The sequence below is a fragment of the Aythya fuligula genome, chromosome 25 (assembly GCF_009819795.1).
Source record: "Aythya fuligula isolate bAytFul2 chromosome 25, bAytFul2.pri, whole genome shotgun sequence".
NCBI classification, from domain to species: domain Eukaryota; kingdom Metazoa; phylum Chordata; class Aves; order Anseriformes; family Anatidae; genus Aythya; species Aythya fuligula.
In genome coordinates, this window is record NC_045583.1 from 315,415 (window position 1) to 335,430 (window position 20,016).

Here is a 20,016-nt window from a genome sequence, read left to right on the forward strand (position 1 = left end):
TCTGGCCTGACGATGTGCTGTCCTCAGAGCATTCACTCTTCAGTAAAATTGCTCTGGGGCTGGGATTTGAAACTGTGCCTCTGGAGAACTGAGAAAAAGGGAGGCCAGCAATGGAAGGGTTAAGTGGAATTATCTGGGCTGCAGCTTTAAAAACATAGTATGGAGGGGATGAAACTGAATTTAGTAGGAGGTTCTTTGTCTGGAACACGCCTTGGCAGTAAACAGAGATCTGATCTCAGAGGCAATAGACTGTCAGGAGCACGGCAGGGCTGCAGCGAGCTGAGATTTCTGGAGTCTGACCCACTGGTCTGAATGCTGAGGAGGGTTTGTAGAGCTATAGATGCGCAGGGTGTCCCTTGAGGTGCTGCCATGCCAAAGGGTGGTACTGGTGTGATTAAAAATAAGCAAACCTTCTTCTCTTAGTTTGACTTTCTTAGACAGCCAGGGGGGACAGCAGAGGATGCAGTCTGGGAGATGAGCGGCACCAAGGATGACAGCCGCTGTCAGAAGGCAGTTCACATTGTCAGCGGGCTATGCCGGAAGAAAAGCCTGCCTAGCCTGGACCTGGATGCTTGCAGGGAATTCCTCCTTCTGCCTTCAGACCAGAGCCTGAGTATCACCGAGCCAGGTACAGTACTCTGGTCCTGTGTGCTTGAGCAATGCTTGTGACTGCAAACAGCCAGAGGCAGGAGGACTATTGCAAAGGGTAGGAAATGTTTGCAAGCTCATTGTTGGAACCTGGGGGGAAATGGTCTCAGCACACACATCTGTGTCATTATTTTCCTTTACATGTTCCTCATCTGAGCTTTTGGTGCGTGTACTACTTACCCTGTTGATGTGAACCAGTGTAACCTGGTGGGGATAGCTGTACTGAGAAGACAGACAGGGGAAGTGCTGGTGGAGAGATGGTTAATAATATAAAGTTCTGTGAAAGTTCCACATTTTATTAAAAACCTAGGCTCCTGTCCTGTATAAAGCAAAAAGTAATAAAAAGCCTATTTAAGAAACAGATGCCAGGAACAAATTGTTGTTATCCCAGCTTAAGAAAAGCAAGGATTTGCATGGATTTTTATTTTTATTTTTATTTTAAAACAAATAGGGAATCTTAATGTACTTTCATGTATTTCTTTTAGTGTCCCTAAGAATCACCTGAAGGTTGTCCTCATCAGCTTGTAGAGCTAGAGAGACACACCAGCATTTCAGCAATGGACTAAGAGCAGTATAGGGCTCTAAAAGTAAAGAGGCATTTCTTTATTGGAATGTGGTTAATTTTCTGTACGCTTCTGATCACAGCTTCTTGTTCCTGAGAGGTCTGCTCCTGCCTGTAACTTAAAGACATTTGCAGAGGGAATTTACATCCCAGGGTCACACTCTGAGGAGCAAAAATCAAACAAACAAAATGCTTTTTAGCATTATTGATAACATTCTCTAAGTTGTTTGTGTATTAGATCATTTGTGCAGAGCGCTTATTCATTTATTTATTTATTTACTTTTGTAACTAGCTGACACTTATTTTAAGGTTTCTGTAGATAATAATCTACTAACCCGGCCTGGTTTCATGGCATAAGTTTTCAGAAGCTTTTCATCTCCCCACCTGAGGACACCTGTGCAGAGCCCGGGCATAGCACTGCAGCCCATCAGTTCCTGCCCAAGGCTCGTTGTGTCACCTCGCTTCAGTTCCTTCCTGCCAGTGTCTCACGCACCAGGACATGACTGGCACCAGGACACACTGACAGCTCTCTGCTTTCTCTGGGGTTCTGCCATCTGTTTGCTTGTAGCACTGCTTCTTCTACTGTTTTGCCAGTATGTTAGGCCTAACACCTTCATTTCACATTCCACTCCTCCTGTAACTTGTCATCTTAAAATGTCTTTGCTTTATATCTGCTTCTTCTGGAGGCCTCTTATCTCTGCTGGTACTACAGTTGTGCTGCATCCAGTGAAGCTGTTTTCTCTATTGCAAATAACTTTCTGCATTGTTACCTATTTTTTTTTTAACGTTGGTCCCAAATTAATGTTTTCTTGACAGTATGCAGCAGGAATACCTGTACAGCTGTTGCTCTGCCTAGACTGATAAGACAGATAGGGGCCTGCAATTGTTTATGCAGTCTGTTAAGGATCTCATTAGTCTATTTTCAGGTCACAATCACATCATCATATCCCTTTAACAGCTCCAAACATTTGCTCTGATCTCTGGTTTAAGTACCAGCCTCTGTCCCAGTGCTCTGTGCTGGGCTCTATGCTGGGCTGACTGACTGCACTGGGTGCATTAACAGCTAGTACTGCTGTCTCTGCTCTGCATGACCGGGCCCATTTTTATGTCTAGACAGCACTGAGGACACTGTTTAGGCCCAATAGGTACTAATATTTCTGAGATGCCTAGATGTAAAACTGCTCCAGCAAGGGAAACACATCTGTTTGCACTAAGCATTAACTAATGTTGTTGACTGTGGTGGTAAGATAACCTTTCCCATTAGTGTCTGTATGTGTATCTAATTATCTGCATTTGTGCTTTGTCCCTTTTCCGCTGAAGGCTTATGTTAAGCAAATTTGCTATCAGCCACCTGGACTCCTATGTTCAGATCTGGTGAGCTCTTATGCATAAAGATGTGCAAATAAAAACTGATGTTGTACAAAGATGAGCAGTGATAAGACTTTGAGATAAGGTGCTGTATCGATCCCAACAGGAAAGTCAGAGGAGGAGCAGTGCAGCACAAGTGCTGGATCCTGCTGAGGTGTTCCCAGTGTTGGACTGCACAACCATGGTAACCTGGGTGTAATGTTTTCTGGCAAAAAATTGACCCTCTCTGTCATCATTGTGTGAATTAAAGGACTTTTCCATCAGTTTGTTACCTCCTGGGTTAATCTATTAGGTGATGGATAAATCAGCTCAGGTTGGCAGCTGTCCCCATGAAGCTTGCATTGCTGGCGAGCAGGCAGATGAAAGCACTAATGCTCCCCAGTCAGGGAGACAGAGCTGCTTCTGCAAGGCTGTTTGCCATTAGACCCTGCAAGGTGATTTGCTTTTTTGATATCTTTCAAGTATTAAGAGAGAGCATTATCTTCTGGGAATGCTGTGGATTTGCAAAGAAACTAACAGAGTATCAGTAGCCTTCTTGAACTGTATCTGACTGTGGATAAGAACTGTGAATACAAAAATAATATGTAATGGTTTATGTGAGAATATGTTGAAATGTGCAACTCTGGTTTTATGTTCTGTTGAAAGCATTTTGAATTGGATCTGAAAAGTGATAGCGTGTATAAAGTAGATGCTTCCCTACTCTCTGTAGTTCAGGTTATGTAATAGCTGACTCCCCTACTTAGTCAATAACAGAAATGTAGCTGCAGTATTTCTTTAGCATGCCATATGGTATTGTATACCAACAAAGGAGCATTGCAGGCTGCTGCTGGCTAGTAACCCAGTAGCTAAGTATGTCAGAAAAATAAGGTATTTGGATGAGGAAGGTACTGGTAATGATGCATCAGTGGTATGTGAGGGTGAGTGTTTGCCTGCAGTTTGGCCAGTGGCAGTGCCAGGAATAGAACTGATCTCCTGGCTGTGGGCCCTGAGATTGAGCAAGAGGCATCATCCTTTTGTTGTGTTTATCTAAAATCTCCCCTGTAGCTCACCCCATCTGATAGCTCTCTTCCCTGCCAGTCCTCAGCTGTTGTGCATTGATGCTGTGAGTGTGACTAGCAAGCAGGCACAAGCTGTAGGCAGCGGAGATGCCTGTGATATAGAGACAACATTTACCATTGCAGTGATGTGCCTTAAAGAAATGGATACATCGGTTCTCTGCCCTGGAGCTGCAGCAAGTCCTCTAGGTTTGCAGAGCTCACCGAGATCATTCGTGGAAAAGCCCTGTTGAAGGGTGAAGTACTTGGACAGCCCTGCGGGGGAACCCATGCTCCAGACCCCAGGGCAGTGCTGTTGGGCACGGTGGGCTACTGCACGTGGCCTGATGCCCCTGCCTGTAGGAGAGGAGCTGCTTGCTGGAGTGCAGCAGATTCCAGGGGCTTTGGGGAGCAGGGTGCCAAATCCCACTCTCCAGGGCCTGCTAGGAGCCCCTGGGGCAGCAGGCAGCACATGCACTCTGCTGACTGCTCGCATCTGGGATTGCTCCTAGGGGATGGAGCCCATGGCCTCTCCTGCAAGCAGCCCTGCTCCAGCCTGCTAGTACCCCTGGGCAGTGAGCATGGCATCACTCCTTGCCATCTCTTGCCACCATGAAGGGTGCTATGGGCTCATCTGCATGGTCAGGCTGCCACTGAATTTGGGCTGAATCACAGTACTGGTTCACTCCCAGTGTTTGCTGGAATCAGATCCTGCTCCCCACAGGTGCGTGGTGCTGGGCCTGACTGCGGACAGAGGCTGCCCACCCATGCTGGGGGTCGTGCCAGGCAGGGGGCAGCACACAAGTTGGGAGCTTGAGTCCACAGAGGGATTTAAAAACAAAATGATCATTCTGAAGTGAACATGCAGAGCTGGTGGAGCATGACTGGAGTCTGTGACTTGTGATGCTTGCTGACTTTAAAGGAGGGAGTGTGGGTGTGATGTGGAAAGGAATTTACACCAGGACCTGAGCACATCCAGCACCTTTTTTTTATTATTATTATTTTTTTAAATTTGTTTTCCCTCATTGTATCAATTTGTCAAAAGCTTCAATGTCCTGTACAATAAGTATAGGCTACACTATGTAGGTGCTGTGCAGATGTGTTGCAGTCTGTACGCAGAGTCACCGTGGGGTTGTGTGCACTGCCCCTGTTGATGTCAGCACAGCGTGTGTAGCCTCCTCAGACCCTTCCTTATGCATTGATTCTCCTCAGCAAAATGCTTTCCTAGCACAGGGTACTAGAGATGAAGCTAGAGGAAGAAAAAGGACAACTGGGGAAAATGCAAAAACAGAGGAGTCTTTAAGATAACATTTCCCAGCACACTTTGTCAGCTATCCTTCCGAGCTCTAATCCTGCAATAATTCAGTGCATATTTAGCATTTTGCCCTTTGTGTGAACTATTCTTTTTAAACTTCATGATGTAGACAGTACATCTTGTACAGCAATGAATACCCTCCTGGCACTTTACAAATACTATTAAAATGTTAAACCCACATGTACATAAATGTTCCTGCTGCAGGCAGAAAAAGGGCTGAATTTTTGTGCAATACAGGGTTTTTCATTGCAGGAATGCTGATGGCAAATGAACATTTTTATATGGAGAAATTGCTTCTGAAATATTTTTCTTGGAAAAAATTATCTCTTGATAGGATGCTTTGACTAATGGGAAAATTGATGGCATGTCCATTCACTGATGTGGGATGCCTGTGGCCACAAGCTATAAAATATGGGCAATTTTTGAATTTACTTATTGGCTGTAATAACACACTTCTCTGAATCACTGTTAAAGTGTATTTTAAGTAAATATGGTGCCATAACAGTGAACATGTTCAAAGTCACCCAGGCAAAACTAATATTAATCACTGAAGCTTATGTTTCCAGAGGCCAAGCATGCGAGTAGAAGCACCTACAGGCAAAGATCTTTCTTATCACAGAGTAATGCACTTGCAAAATTGATTTTGCTTTCCTCTGTGAGTGCCTGGTCCACCAGCAGAAATGGAAACAGCAAGAGCTGCATGCAGCAGATTTGCTCTTTAGCTCAAGTAAAACAGCTTTGTGCTCTGATCCTGAAGGTGTCAGGTTCAAACCTTGCTACCAGTGGGAGGTTTACAACTATATTAAAATAAGGTCAAAACCTGCAGCAAAAATATAGGAAAAATGATTATATAGCCAGTCTATGAATATATGTTTATGTGCAGTGTGTATATTTATGACTTTACAGCTGGCTCTGTCTATGCACTGCGATGGTCCTGATAAATAAAATGCACCTATAGAGCTGTGTGGAGTGCGTGTATTTAGGAGCTTTGTAAGTACATCTCTGCATAGCTGCAGGTTTGAATCTGCTTAATTGCTGTTGGTTGATTCATTCTTGAAGCAGTACAGGGAAGCTGATTATGTTTATAGGTTTTTTTGCGGACCTCAGAGCCTATTCCTGTGCAGCTGCAGTAGCCTCATGCATAGTCAGGGATCAGAATCTAAAACTCCATAGAAACAGGCAGCCAGATTGCTGCTGGTGTTAATTGTGTGTGTGAGCAGGCTGAGGACAGTGACCACGGATTGAGCTGAAGAACAGATATCTCTCTGGTAAGTCCACATTTCTGAAGTTACTTTATTATTTTTTCCCCTTTTTCATAATATGGAGCCTCTTTTCCTTAGCAAAGATTTACTACAGAGGTTTCTGCCTTTGCCATTGAAACATTTTCTTTTGCTTTCAGTGTTTTCCCTGTTTCACCAAGACCAAGCATGTGCTTTTGGCTAGTTCAAATCAGGGCATATTCTTACTCTGATCTTCTCCACTGTTTTGCAGGATGATTCTGAGAAGCTGGTATTTTTATGTTTGCAGGTGTTTGTTGCTTGACATCTTTGCTTTGCTGAAGTCGTAACAGTGCAATGTGTACAGCCTGCTGCATATACCGTGTATTCACTTACATTCACATGGTTTCACATGTTCTCATTCATTGTTCAGAGGTAAAACTAGAACCACACCTGGATCTCAGTTCTGAAATAATTTTTCATTTAAGTATAGTTTCAGCTATCCTTGTTTTTCTTACCTGTTTCTTCGTCTTACTGTTCACATTTCTAGGTATGCTCATATTCTTCTTTGACCCCATGTTTCTATCTCATGTTGGTTAAGCAGCTTTTTCTAGGTTTAATATTTGTTATTTCTTATTCAGAGGTGATAATATATGTTTTTCTTCCTCTCTGTATAATGTAGAAAGGAGAAGCTTGTCTGTAACAGCCCTTATTGTTTCACTTCAGTAGACTCACTAATATAACAGTCACTTATGATGGCAGTTGTTTGAGAAAGATGTGATTTGTCTCTCTGCCATGCATTGTCTTTAATTATACTTGTGCACAGCAAAATGGCATCCTAAAAGGACAGAGGAGGGATATTTGGAGAGTCTGTACGTTAAATTTTCTATGGGGAAAAAAAAAAAAAAAAAAAAGTTATCCTGAAGGGTGTCTTGTGCATTGTGAAACTGCAGATAATAATTAAGGCCACTTATATTTTAGTTCAGTTTGTTATGCTGTAGCAGGGTAGTGTTTGACAACATCATAGAAAAATATGTAACAAAGACTAAAGGCAGGATGCCAGAAGCTCAGTTCATAGAAGCCCTTTCAAAGACATCAAAACATCATACACTTCCAGAGTATTTGGTTCCATTGGATAATAATTGCCCAGAAATTCTAGCACACTTGCATCTTTGGTGATATAAGTATTACTCTGATTTTCTACACACGTTTGTAACTGCTGCAAAGAAATGTATGTACACTTGTAACAACACAGCATTAGATAAGTACAGAAAGCACCTCTTTAAATATATTCTTTCCACACTCACTACTTTATCTCTTGGACGTCTGCATGTATTTTCTCAGAGATATCTGAGCTCGGTTCTGAATCTGCTCTCTGGTCAAAATGATCATGCTAAAAGGATTTTATGGTGCATGGCATGGAATGAGATGAGCCGTTGGAAAAGGGAAAAAGAAGCTCAGAATCCCTTTAAAAAATCTGAGGGATCAGGCAGTCCAGCCTGCATGGTGACTGCCGTGTGGTACATTTTAGGGGTTAAAGATCGCTGTCTTTGTTACAAGCTAATGGAAGCAGCAGCAGCAGCTAATGACAGGAGCAGAGCCATTCAGGGAGGAAGTTCCCTGATCATTCAGCACAGCCAAGAGTCAGCTCCTCTGCCTCTTGAACAAAGCAGTGCTGCTTCCATCATTGCTGCATTATGAGCAGGGCAGCACAGGGTCTCTGCACAGAGCAGCTGGTCCCAGGCAGGGAGGTGACTGGGGGATCCTCTTGGCTGCTCTGTGTCCTGCCGACACTGTTCCAAACAGCTCAGTGCTCTTCTGCCATGCAGACCAGGCTGTCTGTCATCTGCCAGCTGTTAGCAGTGACAAGCTGAGAGAGGGGGAAAGAGGGAAGACATAGGCTTACATGCTCATGCTGGGTCTAGATGGATTTAACCGGCAACCTGACCTCTCAGGAACATGGATCTGTATATTTTCCAGTCTTTCCGGCACATGTGGCCAGGGGAGTTTGCATGAGTCCTGCATTTCTCCTGCTCTGAAGGGGTTTACTATAGGATGGGTCCAGGTAATTAAAGCTCTTCCAGGTGTGTTCAGGTAGTTGAGGAGTGCCTTTGCTCTGGAGGGGCTGGCGGAAGTGGCAGTGCTCACAGTGCTGAAGCAAAGCCTCCAGACAGCTTTCCAGGCTACCTTGTCCCAGGCTTAGGGTCAAGAGTGCTTTGTGCACCGTAGATCTCTGCTTCTTCTGATGCTTGGGCTGTGTCTCCCTGCATGGCCCCAGGTCCTGCTGGAGGGTCTGTGTTGCACTGGCGATCAGTGTTTGCTTCCTGCTGCTCAGGATTCATGTTCTGAGGCTGCAGAGTAGGATGAAGGAGACCCTGGTTCTCTTTCTGATCACACTTTTGTTGAGATGTTTCAGGACAGGCTGGGTTTGTGTTTTTTCTTTTTTGAATCAAAATGGAGTCAGAGCACGACTGCTGCTGTGAGCCTGGGCAACGAGCACAGCTGTCCCCAGCCTCTCTGGTGTTACCTCACAACAGCTGTAGCTTTGACCAAGGCTTTGAAGAGTAATTTTAATGTCCAGGGTCTTTGGTAACTTATGGGAGAGAGAGTGATAGTGAAAACCTTTTGCTTGTTTTGTTTACATCACATCTTGAAATGAAGCCATATTTCTGCATCTGAGAAGGGTCCATAAGATGGTATTTTACTGTCTGCTTAGCTTTGCTGAGCTTCAGGAGGTCTGGACAAAGATGTGCCTTGTATTGAACAGCCTCCCTGGCACTTGCATGCTCAGCTTAGGTCCTCTGTAGAGAGGTCACATCGCAGGGGGAAGATGACACTCAGGGTTGGAGATGTAACCTCAGCCCAGGGGATCACGTGTGTGTTCAGCACTACTGAGTCATTTACAGATGTTGCTACAGCATATTGTGATAAAATGTCATGGGATTAGCACACAGCTATGTACTATAATTATATGCAGTGTGGCTTATAATAGTTCATTAGATTGTCATCAGTTAGGCATAAAGCAATGACAACTGTTACTATCTCATTTATAATACCCTAGAGAACAGCTGATTAAGACACAAAACGACCAAAATCACTGGGGAATGTTTCCTTCAGTTTGGAACTTTTTTTTTTTTTTCTATTTTTTGTCACTTTTGATAATAGAAACGAACATTGCTGACATCTCAAAGTTCCACTTCTGGTTGCACATGCCAACAAAAGTTTGAGAAACAAGCATGCCTTTGATGCAGTCTGGAGGGAAAGTCTGAATCACTTGTGAGTAAGTAACCAGAGAATACCTTTCCTCAGCAGAAAGCAAGGAGGAGGGGAGAAGAGTGGAGGCTCGTGAAAGTTTTGCAAATTGAGCCTGTGTGGTTGAATGGTTTGACAGTCCCTTTTGCATAAAACAGTCAGACTCCTGGTGCAGCTGGGGAGAGTACACAGCACTCCTGACCCATGCTGGTTCCTCTGGAAGGGATGCTATTGAGGTCTGCAGTGACTACATAGGCTGACATTGCTGGTGAGCTCAGGTCGTACTGGACTTCATGACAGGTCACACTGTGCTCTGTCTCCAGGAGATACTTCTGGTCAAGCTTGCCCTCTGCAGGGTGTGAGAAATCCTGTGGGAGAGGAGCCTGAACAAATATCTTCTGTTTCATCTAGAATCCCTTGCAATAATCACACAAAAACTGATACTATGCTGGCATTCATGGCTGTGTCTCTCCCAGTACAGGCAATAAGAACCAAGTGGCATAATGTGGTGTAAACATATGGAAAAGCTGGAGCTGTGCCCAAACCAGGGAGGGTGCTGAGAACATTGCAGATTTGTGTCCCTGACCTTTCAGCATAAAAGCAGGGACAGAGCTTCCTTGCTTTGCTTAGCTGGTTTCATTCAGAGTTTATGGGCTTCTTGTTTCTTCGGTCTTCTGGCAGTTCCTCCAAGAAGTGCCCAGGGGTGTGACAGAAGAGGTGATTGGCTCTGCTCCTATATTGTCCCCTTGCTGATGTCCTTGCTGACATGGAGTGTGGGGGATAAGGAGCCTTGTTGCTGGGGCAGGCACTCTGACAGTCTCCAAGTGGTTTGGCTGAAGTCTCCTCTTAATGTCACTGTTCCCTTATCTCCTGGGGCATCCATGTTGCAGCATCCAGATTTTCCTTTTGTTCTTGAGCAGAGTTTATTGAACATTTGTCAGCTGGTAAGAGTTACTTATCTGAAGTGTTGAAAGTGCTTCAGCAGGCTTCTCTCAGCTGAAGTGTCCGTATTCTCATTATTTTGGGTATTTAGGAAGGGATGCCACTTGGAACCTGTCTGCTTTTCTTGCTATTACTGCATATTTAGGCTTTCTATTCCCTCCTCCTTATTATTATTATTTTTTTAAACTCCAAATTTTAAAACTGCAGACTGACTGAAATAAAACACTGTATTTTTGTATTTTTAACCAAGTCCCAAAACTGGTAAAAAAAAAAAAACAAAAAAACACTGTAAATCTCTGCAAATGTGGAAAACGTGGATCTGTAGAGAGTGTAGAGAGTATCTGACCACATAACATAGCCTAAAATTCATTCTGGGTTAGAGAATGACTAGAATTTTATTCCATGTGCAAATGTATTATTCAAATATTTTCTACTTAATTATAATTGGAACTGGAATTTATAAAATTGGGGGACTTGCAAGCACTGTCACTAATAAGCTGATATCTGAATTCTAGGACAACAATATAGATAACTGGTAAAGCTGCTAATGGAACAAATCTCTGCAAGAAGTTTTCTCTCTGTTCTAGTTGTTCTCCCAGATATAGAACCACATCTCCTAAAGAATTATGGTAGACATTTAGAAAAAAGAAAAAAAAAAAGGCATCGTTTAATGAAGAAAGTTTTGTCTGGACTGGAATTATGAGGTTGCTCTCTGCACTTCGACTTAGTTTTTTGAAACACTGGTTCCCTCCAAGTTTGCCTTTTGAAACAGGTTGTCTTCATACTTAACATGCAATAATGAGATATTTTGAATTTTATGATCTTATATAATTACTCTCAAAATAGCTTCTGATTCATCCTTGCCTTTGAAGCCTATAGTTTGCATTCCAATAAGCTCTTGTATGGCAGGAACCCTGTGGTAGCAGCAAATTAATTTTTAAGAAGTTTTCTCTATCTGACTGAAACTTTGGCGTAGCTAGTTAGAGCCTTCCTGTTTCTGTCTTTCTATAACCCGATAGGAAGCTGGGACGTGCAGAGAAGGCAAGGAGGCTCTGTCTGGGTTCCTGTGGAGCCCATAATCGCAGGTGGAAACTGGTGAAAGCTGATAGAGCTAGACCCAGTGTCCAAGAACTGGGGAAGCACATGAACAGAATAAATGTCCTTTCAGCTGCCTGCAGGAGGACGGTTAGGTTTGCAGAGCTTCAAAGGAGGCATTTCAAAATATCTTTCAATGGTTCCTCTCATGACATCTGCAACATTCATCTCATGAGGCTTTCTGCCCCTCTGCCGGTTTGAGAGGGAAGAAATTTACTATTAAACATATAGTGAATTTTATGACGAAAATTTTCACATTAAATGATCTGAAAAGTCTTCTTGCTTTCATGTTATTTTCAATTGTGCTGTCTTTGGATTTACCCGTGATTGACTTAGAGTAACAAAACAAGATTTACGCATGGTCTGCAACAAACAGCAGCAGAAAACGCTGCTTACTTTCACTTAGCAAAGCTTTGTAAAGTGTACTCAAGGCTTGGGAATGTATATGGTGTATTAAAGATCTTCCATCCATCCTGTGAGTCTTAGCAATCAACTCTCCTGAAGAGTGCAGTAGTCTCTCAGGGGCTCTGTGGGCATTTCATAACACTGTGCTGCTTTGGAGAGACAAGAGGAATAATCAGTGAATCTTTATGTATATTGTCGAGAGACAAGGACACCCTATTTATTTTGCTCTGTATTGGTCACAGTGCCAAATATTTGTATTACTTCATGGTTCTTCCCCACATATTCTAAGGAAGTTGCACTTTCCTCAGGTGGGGCAGTGCTCTCTGTCTCTCTCTAGGGAAACCTGATAAGCAGCCAAGCTCCTGTTAGTTTCAGCAGGGTGCTAGTAGATGCAGATAGAGCAGTAGGTGACACCTGACTCTTGTTGCTGTTGCTCAGATTTGTCCCAGGATATAAACAGTTTGGAGAGCCTAAGAAAGCAACTCTCAGCATGAGATAGCGCCTGAAGGACAAGAGAAGCTCTGCTCATTCCATAATTGTTTTCTGAGCCAGTTATTTAAAATCTGCTGAGAACGCAATGAAATATTTTCCTATCGATAATGACCACACCTTTGTTCTTTGTGATCTCATTTAAGCAGGACTCCCTGCTGCAGTGCTTCACAACACATCTAGCTCCTCTGCTGTTAGGCTACCTGTGAAAAGCAAATTGATGGCAGTTAGCCTTTGAAGTGGCAGCTGTTAATGACTTCTCTAGTTCAAGAACATTTCAGGACATTCTCCTATAGCTCAAAGCTGCCTAGAGAACATAGCCAATAAATCAAGAAGAGGTGTTACCGAAATTTCAGATGACAACCAAATGTCAGTGAGTGGACCCGAAGATGTGACAATGAAGAAATCAGATAGAGCACTGGCATGTTGGACACTCTCCCAACAGAGACAATTAGTGAGCAGGTTTGCGATGACTGCCTCTCACAACTGTTTTCTGCAGACCCCAGTGCACGCTTAGCTGTAGGCTCTGTTAAAAAGAGCTGCTTGCTGCTGCAAGAACTGGAGCTGTGCTAGGTGACAGGAACAGCCTGGTCTTTATTATTTGCTCTGTCACCATTCCCACGCCTGTGGCATGCTTGCAGAGGGGATAAGGAGCTCTCTGAGAGCTACACATTGCTGCACTGCAGCTCATTTCACTCATCAAATCCATTGATTTGAAGCATTTTACAGTTCATAAGACAGCCAGTTTCCATCTCAAAATTCCTGTTACAAAGTGCTCTACTTGCTGCTTTACTCCATGGTGTCTTCTGGGTTTTGTTCTGAACTGTATTCCCGAAGCGGTTGTTCCCTTACTCTGTTGCAATTCTTGTTTTGTCTTTGGCTCTGCTTCTGCTAGATGCTGTGTAGCTGTGCTGGTTTAACATTCGGTTTCTGTTCCATCCATTCCCTGTTCCTTTGAAGCTCTGTAAAGCTTCAAAGCTGAACAGTGTTATTGAATAAACATGCCCATAGCTAGGATTTAATGTAAACCTCTTCCTTTTCTCCTGCTGTTGTCCTGTGTGCCCATCTAGCCCCCCCACCCCGGCCAGTTGTCTGAGATTCACCACAGTTTTTCATGCCCAATTTCCAGGCCTCAGCTAATCAAACTTACGTTGCTCATGCTTCTCAATGGCAAGAAAATTAGATCAGCAATTGGTGGTGCCTCACGTGGTCTGATGTAGCCCCAGAGTTTCCTGTCTTCTCTAGCAATAACTCTCATACTAATCCATCATTTGAATGCATGATTTCTAACAAAGCCCTACAGAAATAGAACAATATATGCTCAAAAGCACTGTTGCAATAGAAAAATGTAGCAGAAATGGACAGAGAAGCCTGGAAATACTTCCTCACATGGTATAAGCAATGGCTGATATATTATACTGGAAAACCAGGCATGCAGTTAGCAAAAGAAAGGTTAAGGCACAACACTGTCACCCTATACCTCCAGGCTTTGTCATAGTCCTGAAGGTGCTCCTCCAGGCAGCATTTGCTGTGGCAAGAAATTGAATTCTCCAAGTCATAGTTTGGAATAGCCGAGAGCTGGGTTTTGTTTAATTGTTTTTCAGCTGAAAGAAACTTAGTGGGAAACAAACCAGTCAGAGCTCTCCCCGATGCTCAGATTTTCCATTGGCCGTTCGAAAGCTTACCAGTAAGAAACGCTTGCAGGAAATAAGTCCATTTCCTCTTGGAAAGATAAGGCTTTGTCAGTGTCTGTGCATGGCAAAGGAGCTGTGGGACCAAAACTGTGATGACAGTGTTGCCAGGACCCAATCTCAGTAGAAAGCTGAGTTCTTCTAGCATGAGCCTGGCTCCACTCTGGGCCTCAGCCCAGAGTATTTATTTTTTCAGTCCCCTTGAACTTTCACTCATGGTATTCAAGCTTTGTTTAGATCCAATGGTTAGCTGGAGTGATTAATAGATGCTGGAGTGGTGAGAGAGCTACCAAAGGTATTTTGTTTCCTGTATGGGGAGTGGGTAGAAGGAAAGCTGAATTACATCTCCTAAGATATTAAATATAACTCTTCACATTAAACTCAGAGCTATCTGTGAATCTCTTTAATGATAGTGCAAGCTACTTCAGAGTAATAAAAGTCAATGTTGCCACAATTAGACCAGTATTGTCTTGCAGTTAATAGACTGTTGTAATCATGGCTTTGTCATATTATTAATCATTTTCTGTTTGGACTTTACTAATTATCCCCTTTGGTAACTCAGCTGGGGTAGTATGAAGTCATCAGCAACATAAAATTGATTAATGGTTCCACCATATTCTCTTAATTAGTTCCATTCCAAGATGAAACAAAACATGTAGTTTTTCCTGACGGGTTGCTTTCAGAGTGCACTAATATGAGGGGCAAGAGGAGGGGGCTGGACTAAGTGAGAAAGGATCCCCCTTTCTTAATTTTGCTTTTTGCTTCAAAATTTGAAATTAAAGTGCTGTCTCTTCAACCTGTCATGGGTTATCTCATCTTTTATTTGAAAGACATAAGGAATCCAGTAAAAAGTAGTGACCTCAGAAGTTTTGTAGTTTTGAGTCATCTCATGGACTTTGTTTGAAAGCTCAGTAGCAAGGTTTTCAGATATTACAGAGAGAGTAAAACACAGAACAAGAAGTCAAGGTAAAAGAGAAGTGAAATCATTCTGTGGTAAAGTTTAAAGGCTTCAGCATAGGAGAGGGAAAGTCTTGGGCCACACAGCTCCTGAGCATCACCTAGCCAACCTCTCACATCCCTCACCCCTTTCTCCATACACACCTGCTCCTGCTGAAAGAAAATAAAAGTGCACTGTTGGTTTTGTAACAAGTTGGTCTAAGCTGTTTTGTACTGTCTCTGAAGACTTTGATTCATTGCTTTCCTTATGCCAGGCTGCAGATGTGGGAGACCAGAGTCTCAATTGACTCAGTTTTCATGTTTAACCGTACCTTCCACTGCATAAGTGGTGATAAATGATCATTTAGCATTAGCCTCCCAGGTATTGTTTTCTTTCTCCTGTAAGAGAAACCATTCTCCCAACTCAACAAAGGAAAGCTGAGAAAAGTAAGTTATCAGTGTCGGCCTTTCTGTGGATGTGCTTGCATATGTCCTGGCAGCAAATGGCTTACTGGTTTAGAAAGCTCTATTTCTGTATAAAAAATGCCATTTAACACAGATGGGATGTGCTCTTCAGCAGCAGCCTTTTCTAATCATATCCTTCAATTCAGCATTGAACTGTTCTGATGGGGAATTTGTGGCACAATTAATGCACCACTTGCTCTTGCCCAAAAGGATCCTTTTCCAAGATATTCTGGTATGGAAAAACTTGATGAAGGTCTCTGCTTTATGGTGAAGGTCCAGGACTGCTGGTTAATGATCACTTCTGGGGCACTGCTGTAAGATGCAATAGTACTTTGTCTCTGTAGGGATTCAGTCAAATTCTCAGTTCTTCTCAAAGTCCAGGTACACACAGAAATATACAGGGTCACAAATTTACAATTTCGCTTTTGCTTTATGTACCATGCTAAACCACTACCTCAAGAAGACCTTTGTGAGTGAGACAACTCCTGAAGGAGTTGTTCGTGTGTCACCGGGTAAGTAATAACTCAGTGTCTTCTCCTAAGCATATCAGCTCCTGCAGGCAAATGTTCATGTCCATGTCTTTCCTGCTGTTTGTTCCTCCTCCCCGCCTCGTTGGTCATATGAGAGCTATGTCACTAATGCTTTGTAGCAGGACCTGAAAAAAGCCAAAAGCAGCTTCCAAATGAAGGTTCCTCTGGAAAGTGGCTCCTGCTCCCAGTGGGGGACCAAGACTGGAAAATAGCCATGTTAATTTGTACTTGTCACTGCCTCCTTTTAAAGTTTATCTTTTCAGTTACGAGTTGTAATAAAATCCGTTTTTCAACATGGCAATTTCTCCCATGTCTCTCTCAAGGATCTGGGTTAAAATGAAGTAACAGCAGCCAAGTTAGGTAAGAACACAGGGAGGAATGGCTAAAGCCATGTTGCAGTTGTACAGTCCTGCTTACCTGATAACAAACCAACAAATAATTTACTGTTTTTGTTTTGTTTTAGAGGAGAATAGAATGGAAATATAGTTCTTCTTGTATTTTTCTTTAGATGGGACATTTCTCAGCAGCAACAAATTTCATCTGCCCCTTGCAGAGCATGGCAATGCAGCCAGCCTGGGGGAGGCTTCTGTGTGGAAAAGTAAGGGCTGAGCAATTCCTGTGCTGCTCTGTGTTAAACAAAGCCCTTTCTCATTGTTGCCAAATCCAGATACATCCCTCTGTATCATCTGCTCGGGTAACCTCATCTCTGAAAGTTGCATGCAGTGGGATAATATAAATAAACAAGCTAGTCTTTGGACTGAAATGTCCTTTTGGTCTTTGGAGAAGTCTTTGGGAAAAACAGGCCTTACCTCCGCTTGATGCAGGAATATCCAAGCAACCTCAGGCCCTAAGGCATTTTCTGTTAGATATGGTATTGTCTTCTTTTACAGTTGTAAAAATTGTAATATTGTAATTAGTAATAATTGTAAATTAGAGGACATCTAAGGCATAACATTTTGAATACTGGGTATTTTTTAAAGTAACTGATATTTTCACATTCACAAGAGAAAGCTCATTAACTCAATTAAGGTCAATTCTGTCCAACTCACATGTAAGTCTAATAAGTCAGGAAAAGGTCTTGGGGAAATTCAGTGTCATCTTCAGACAAACCAATATTCTTCCCAGGCAGATGCTTAAAAAATGTCCGTAAAATCTCGATTCCTTCCACTTGTATTTTATATGAGCTGTCAGAGTAGGAGGTCATGCATAAAAACATCTGTGAATCCTGTCAAATACATTATGAATGCCAGTTCAGCAGGAAGTGACATGGACTAAGATGTTTCTCAAGCTGGCAACAGGTTTTTCAGAAGGGATAAGTGATTATTTTGGATGTTTTCCATTAATGAGTTTCGAGATTCATGCATACTATATAACTCCTTGGAATGGACATAAGTATCTTTAGAGGAACTTTTCTGCCACATAACTTCCAGCAGTAATAGATTCTGCATTGCCACTATTTCCTTTGTAACAGTAAATTTCCTTGCACAGTAAATTTAAATAACTGGGAAGAATGCATATCCAAGTGAGGGCTTATGTTACTGGTTATTACTTGCTGACAAAGCAGTTAGTAAAAGTAAAATCTGCAAAGCAGCTTGGTCCTGAAAACACTCCTACTGGGCTGTTAGATATTTTTAAAACTATTTCTGTGAAAGTCTTAGAATATTCACTGAGCAAGTCTTTGAAGCTGAGCTGTGTGCCAATGACAGTCCCCAGTTTCACCTGTGTCCTTACAGGCTAGTAGAGATATCTATGATACACTTTCTAAAGCTGATGTCATTTTTAGCAGCAGTTGCCATGTATTAGTTCTCTCTTTAAAACTCATTTTTGTGACTAATCATAAGAATAATTTTAAGAATTATAAAGATGCTTTCTGGGGAAAGACTTTCAGATAGCTCTTTGTCACCAAGGATAATTGCGTGTATATGGATATCACCAAGCCTGCTGGAGTTCAAGGAGTGTTTGGACAACACTCTCAGACACAAGGTTTGATTTTTATGGGTTCTGTGTAGAGTCAGGAGTTGAATCCCTGTGGGTCCCTTCCAACCCAGGATATTCTATGGTTCCGTGATTCCGTCTGTGCTCAGGCTATGCACTTCGTACAAGGATTTGAAGAAACGGCACTTAGAAATTATTGAATTTCTAAAAGATGCTTGCAGAGGAAAGAGTTGGAACAGGAAGAACAGATGTAATTGCAAAAAGTCCAGATTCTTGATTTTTATTATGAAACTGTTTGACACTGAACAACCTGGGCACAATTCCAAGACTTAACCCCAAACATAGAAAGTGGTACCTTTGTGCTCATTGCTTTTAGCCAAATCTCTAAGGAAGCTTCACTGCTGACTTATACAATCCTATTTATTATTGAATAGCAGTATGTATTTTTATCCTGGAGTTATAGCAGAAAATAAATGGTGCAATCTGACCTGTACAGGAGGCTGTTGAGGAAGAGGAAAAGCTGCTTGCAAAAACTTCTGGACAGCATTCATTCTTTCCATCTGTACCTGCTGGTAGCTTCCATCACTTCCTTTCAACACAAAGAAACTGAGGACAGTTGGAAAGATTTGCCTCAAGCTCTTAGTGAATTTGCAAAGCTAGGTAATTTTGTGGAAAAATAGTGCATCTATCTCTTCTGGTATATCAGAAACAACACATGGTTTCCAGGTGTTTGGTAGAACTGCCTTGTACCAGTGCAGATGTCGCACTTTGTGTACCTGACACTTCCTTGAGATTTCACTTACAGTGATTGATGGAAAAATCCTAACAGTAACTGTTGTGTTCCCAGATAGCACATTAGCAAAGTTTGATGATAAAAATGGGTTCCTTAAACAGTTTGCTTCTATGGTTCAACAACCGTTGTTTTGTTTTGTTTTTAATCATTTTTAAATTCAGCTCTTTTGTCAAGATAAAAAATTAATCTTTCCTCATATTTTATAGATTTTCTCAGCCTTAAACATTAATTGTGTAATTATGGTTGCATGAAACTAAAATATATGATCAAAGGAAACAGAAGGTCTGCTCATGACTTCTAGTTAAGGTCGAACATATTTCAGAAATGACTTTTATAGTAGATATGATGAAGCACAGATGTGAGTTTCCCAGATTATCTGCTAAAAACTAAGCTGCTGGCAAGGATGAAGTTTGAGAGAGATTGTTTTAAATACAGTTATTGAGAGAGTCAAGTCTTAGAGCACAAGGAAGGGAGAATGTGCTTGCTTTAAGTGCTTTTAGACAAAACCCAAAGAGGGGCTGTCAGTCATGGACAAAACAGAAACACTCGGCTTGTGGCCATGCACTAGGACTTGGCCAGCTCTGACACAGGCTGGGGCCCTGTTTCCTGTGTCTTCTCCCCTCTGTCTCCTGCCAACGGCTGTGGGCTCCCCCCTCACGGCAAAGCACTGCCCACCCAGCCACCGCTCCACTCAGCTCACCCGCACACGGGGCGAGCTGCGGGGAGCGGGGGGCCCTGCACAGAGTGGGTGTCAGCAGCCACAGCCTGCCACTCACGGCGGTTTTGCTCTTTAGCAGTAGCACCCCTCTGTTCCTTCCCTCAGTTAATTTTACGGGCCCCTTGCTGTATGTGCTAAGAATAATTTTAGCTAAGACTATGGATACAGTTCACAAATAAATGCAGCTCTGGGTGTGTTTCTCTGGTCTTGTGGGTAGTGAATTAAGTAGGTGCTATTTCACATGTCATAGAAAAACATTTATGGTCCAAGTGTATACATAAACAAAAGCCAGCAGGAGGTAATGGTCATGATGTAAAAAATTCTGGAGTGTTTGATATTATTTTGCCTGCCTGTATGTCCTGACTTGCACTTACATAAACGAGGAGCATAGCTTTACTGGTCACTGCAAGTAGCACAGCAAAGAATTTTCCTTGAATTCAAACCAGTCTGTGATTGAATTTTCCATAGTCCTGACACTGCAGACATAATTGCAGTACAAAATTTGTCTTCTTCTCCAGGAGATGGTATTTTTAGGTATTTCAAACTCTTGGAATTATGGTTTGAGCAGGGATTTGGGAATTAAAACATGGTAAGAAAGGAATTAAAAATAGCTAATATTTT

At 42.4% G+C, this 20,016-nt stretch overlaps 1 protein-coding gene across 1 annotated transcript in view; it reads left to right on the forward strand.

The window, feature by feature from the left end:
- Window positions 1–253: 253 nt before the first annotated feature.
- The window catches only part of SYT6 (synaptotagmin 6), a 37,415-nt gene continuing 17,652 nt past the window's right edge, over window positions 254–20,016 (forward strand). Inside the window, exon 1 of the mRNA XM_032203403.1 lies at window positions 254–628. Coding sequence (XP_032059294.1) covers window positions 475–628 — 154 coding nt within the window. The 5' untranslated portion in view covers window positions 254–474. The remainder of the gene's footprint in view (window positions 629–20,016) is intronic.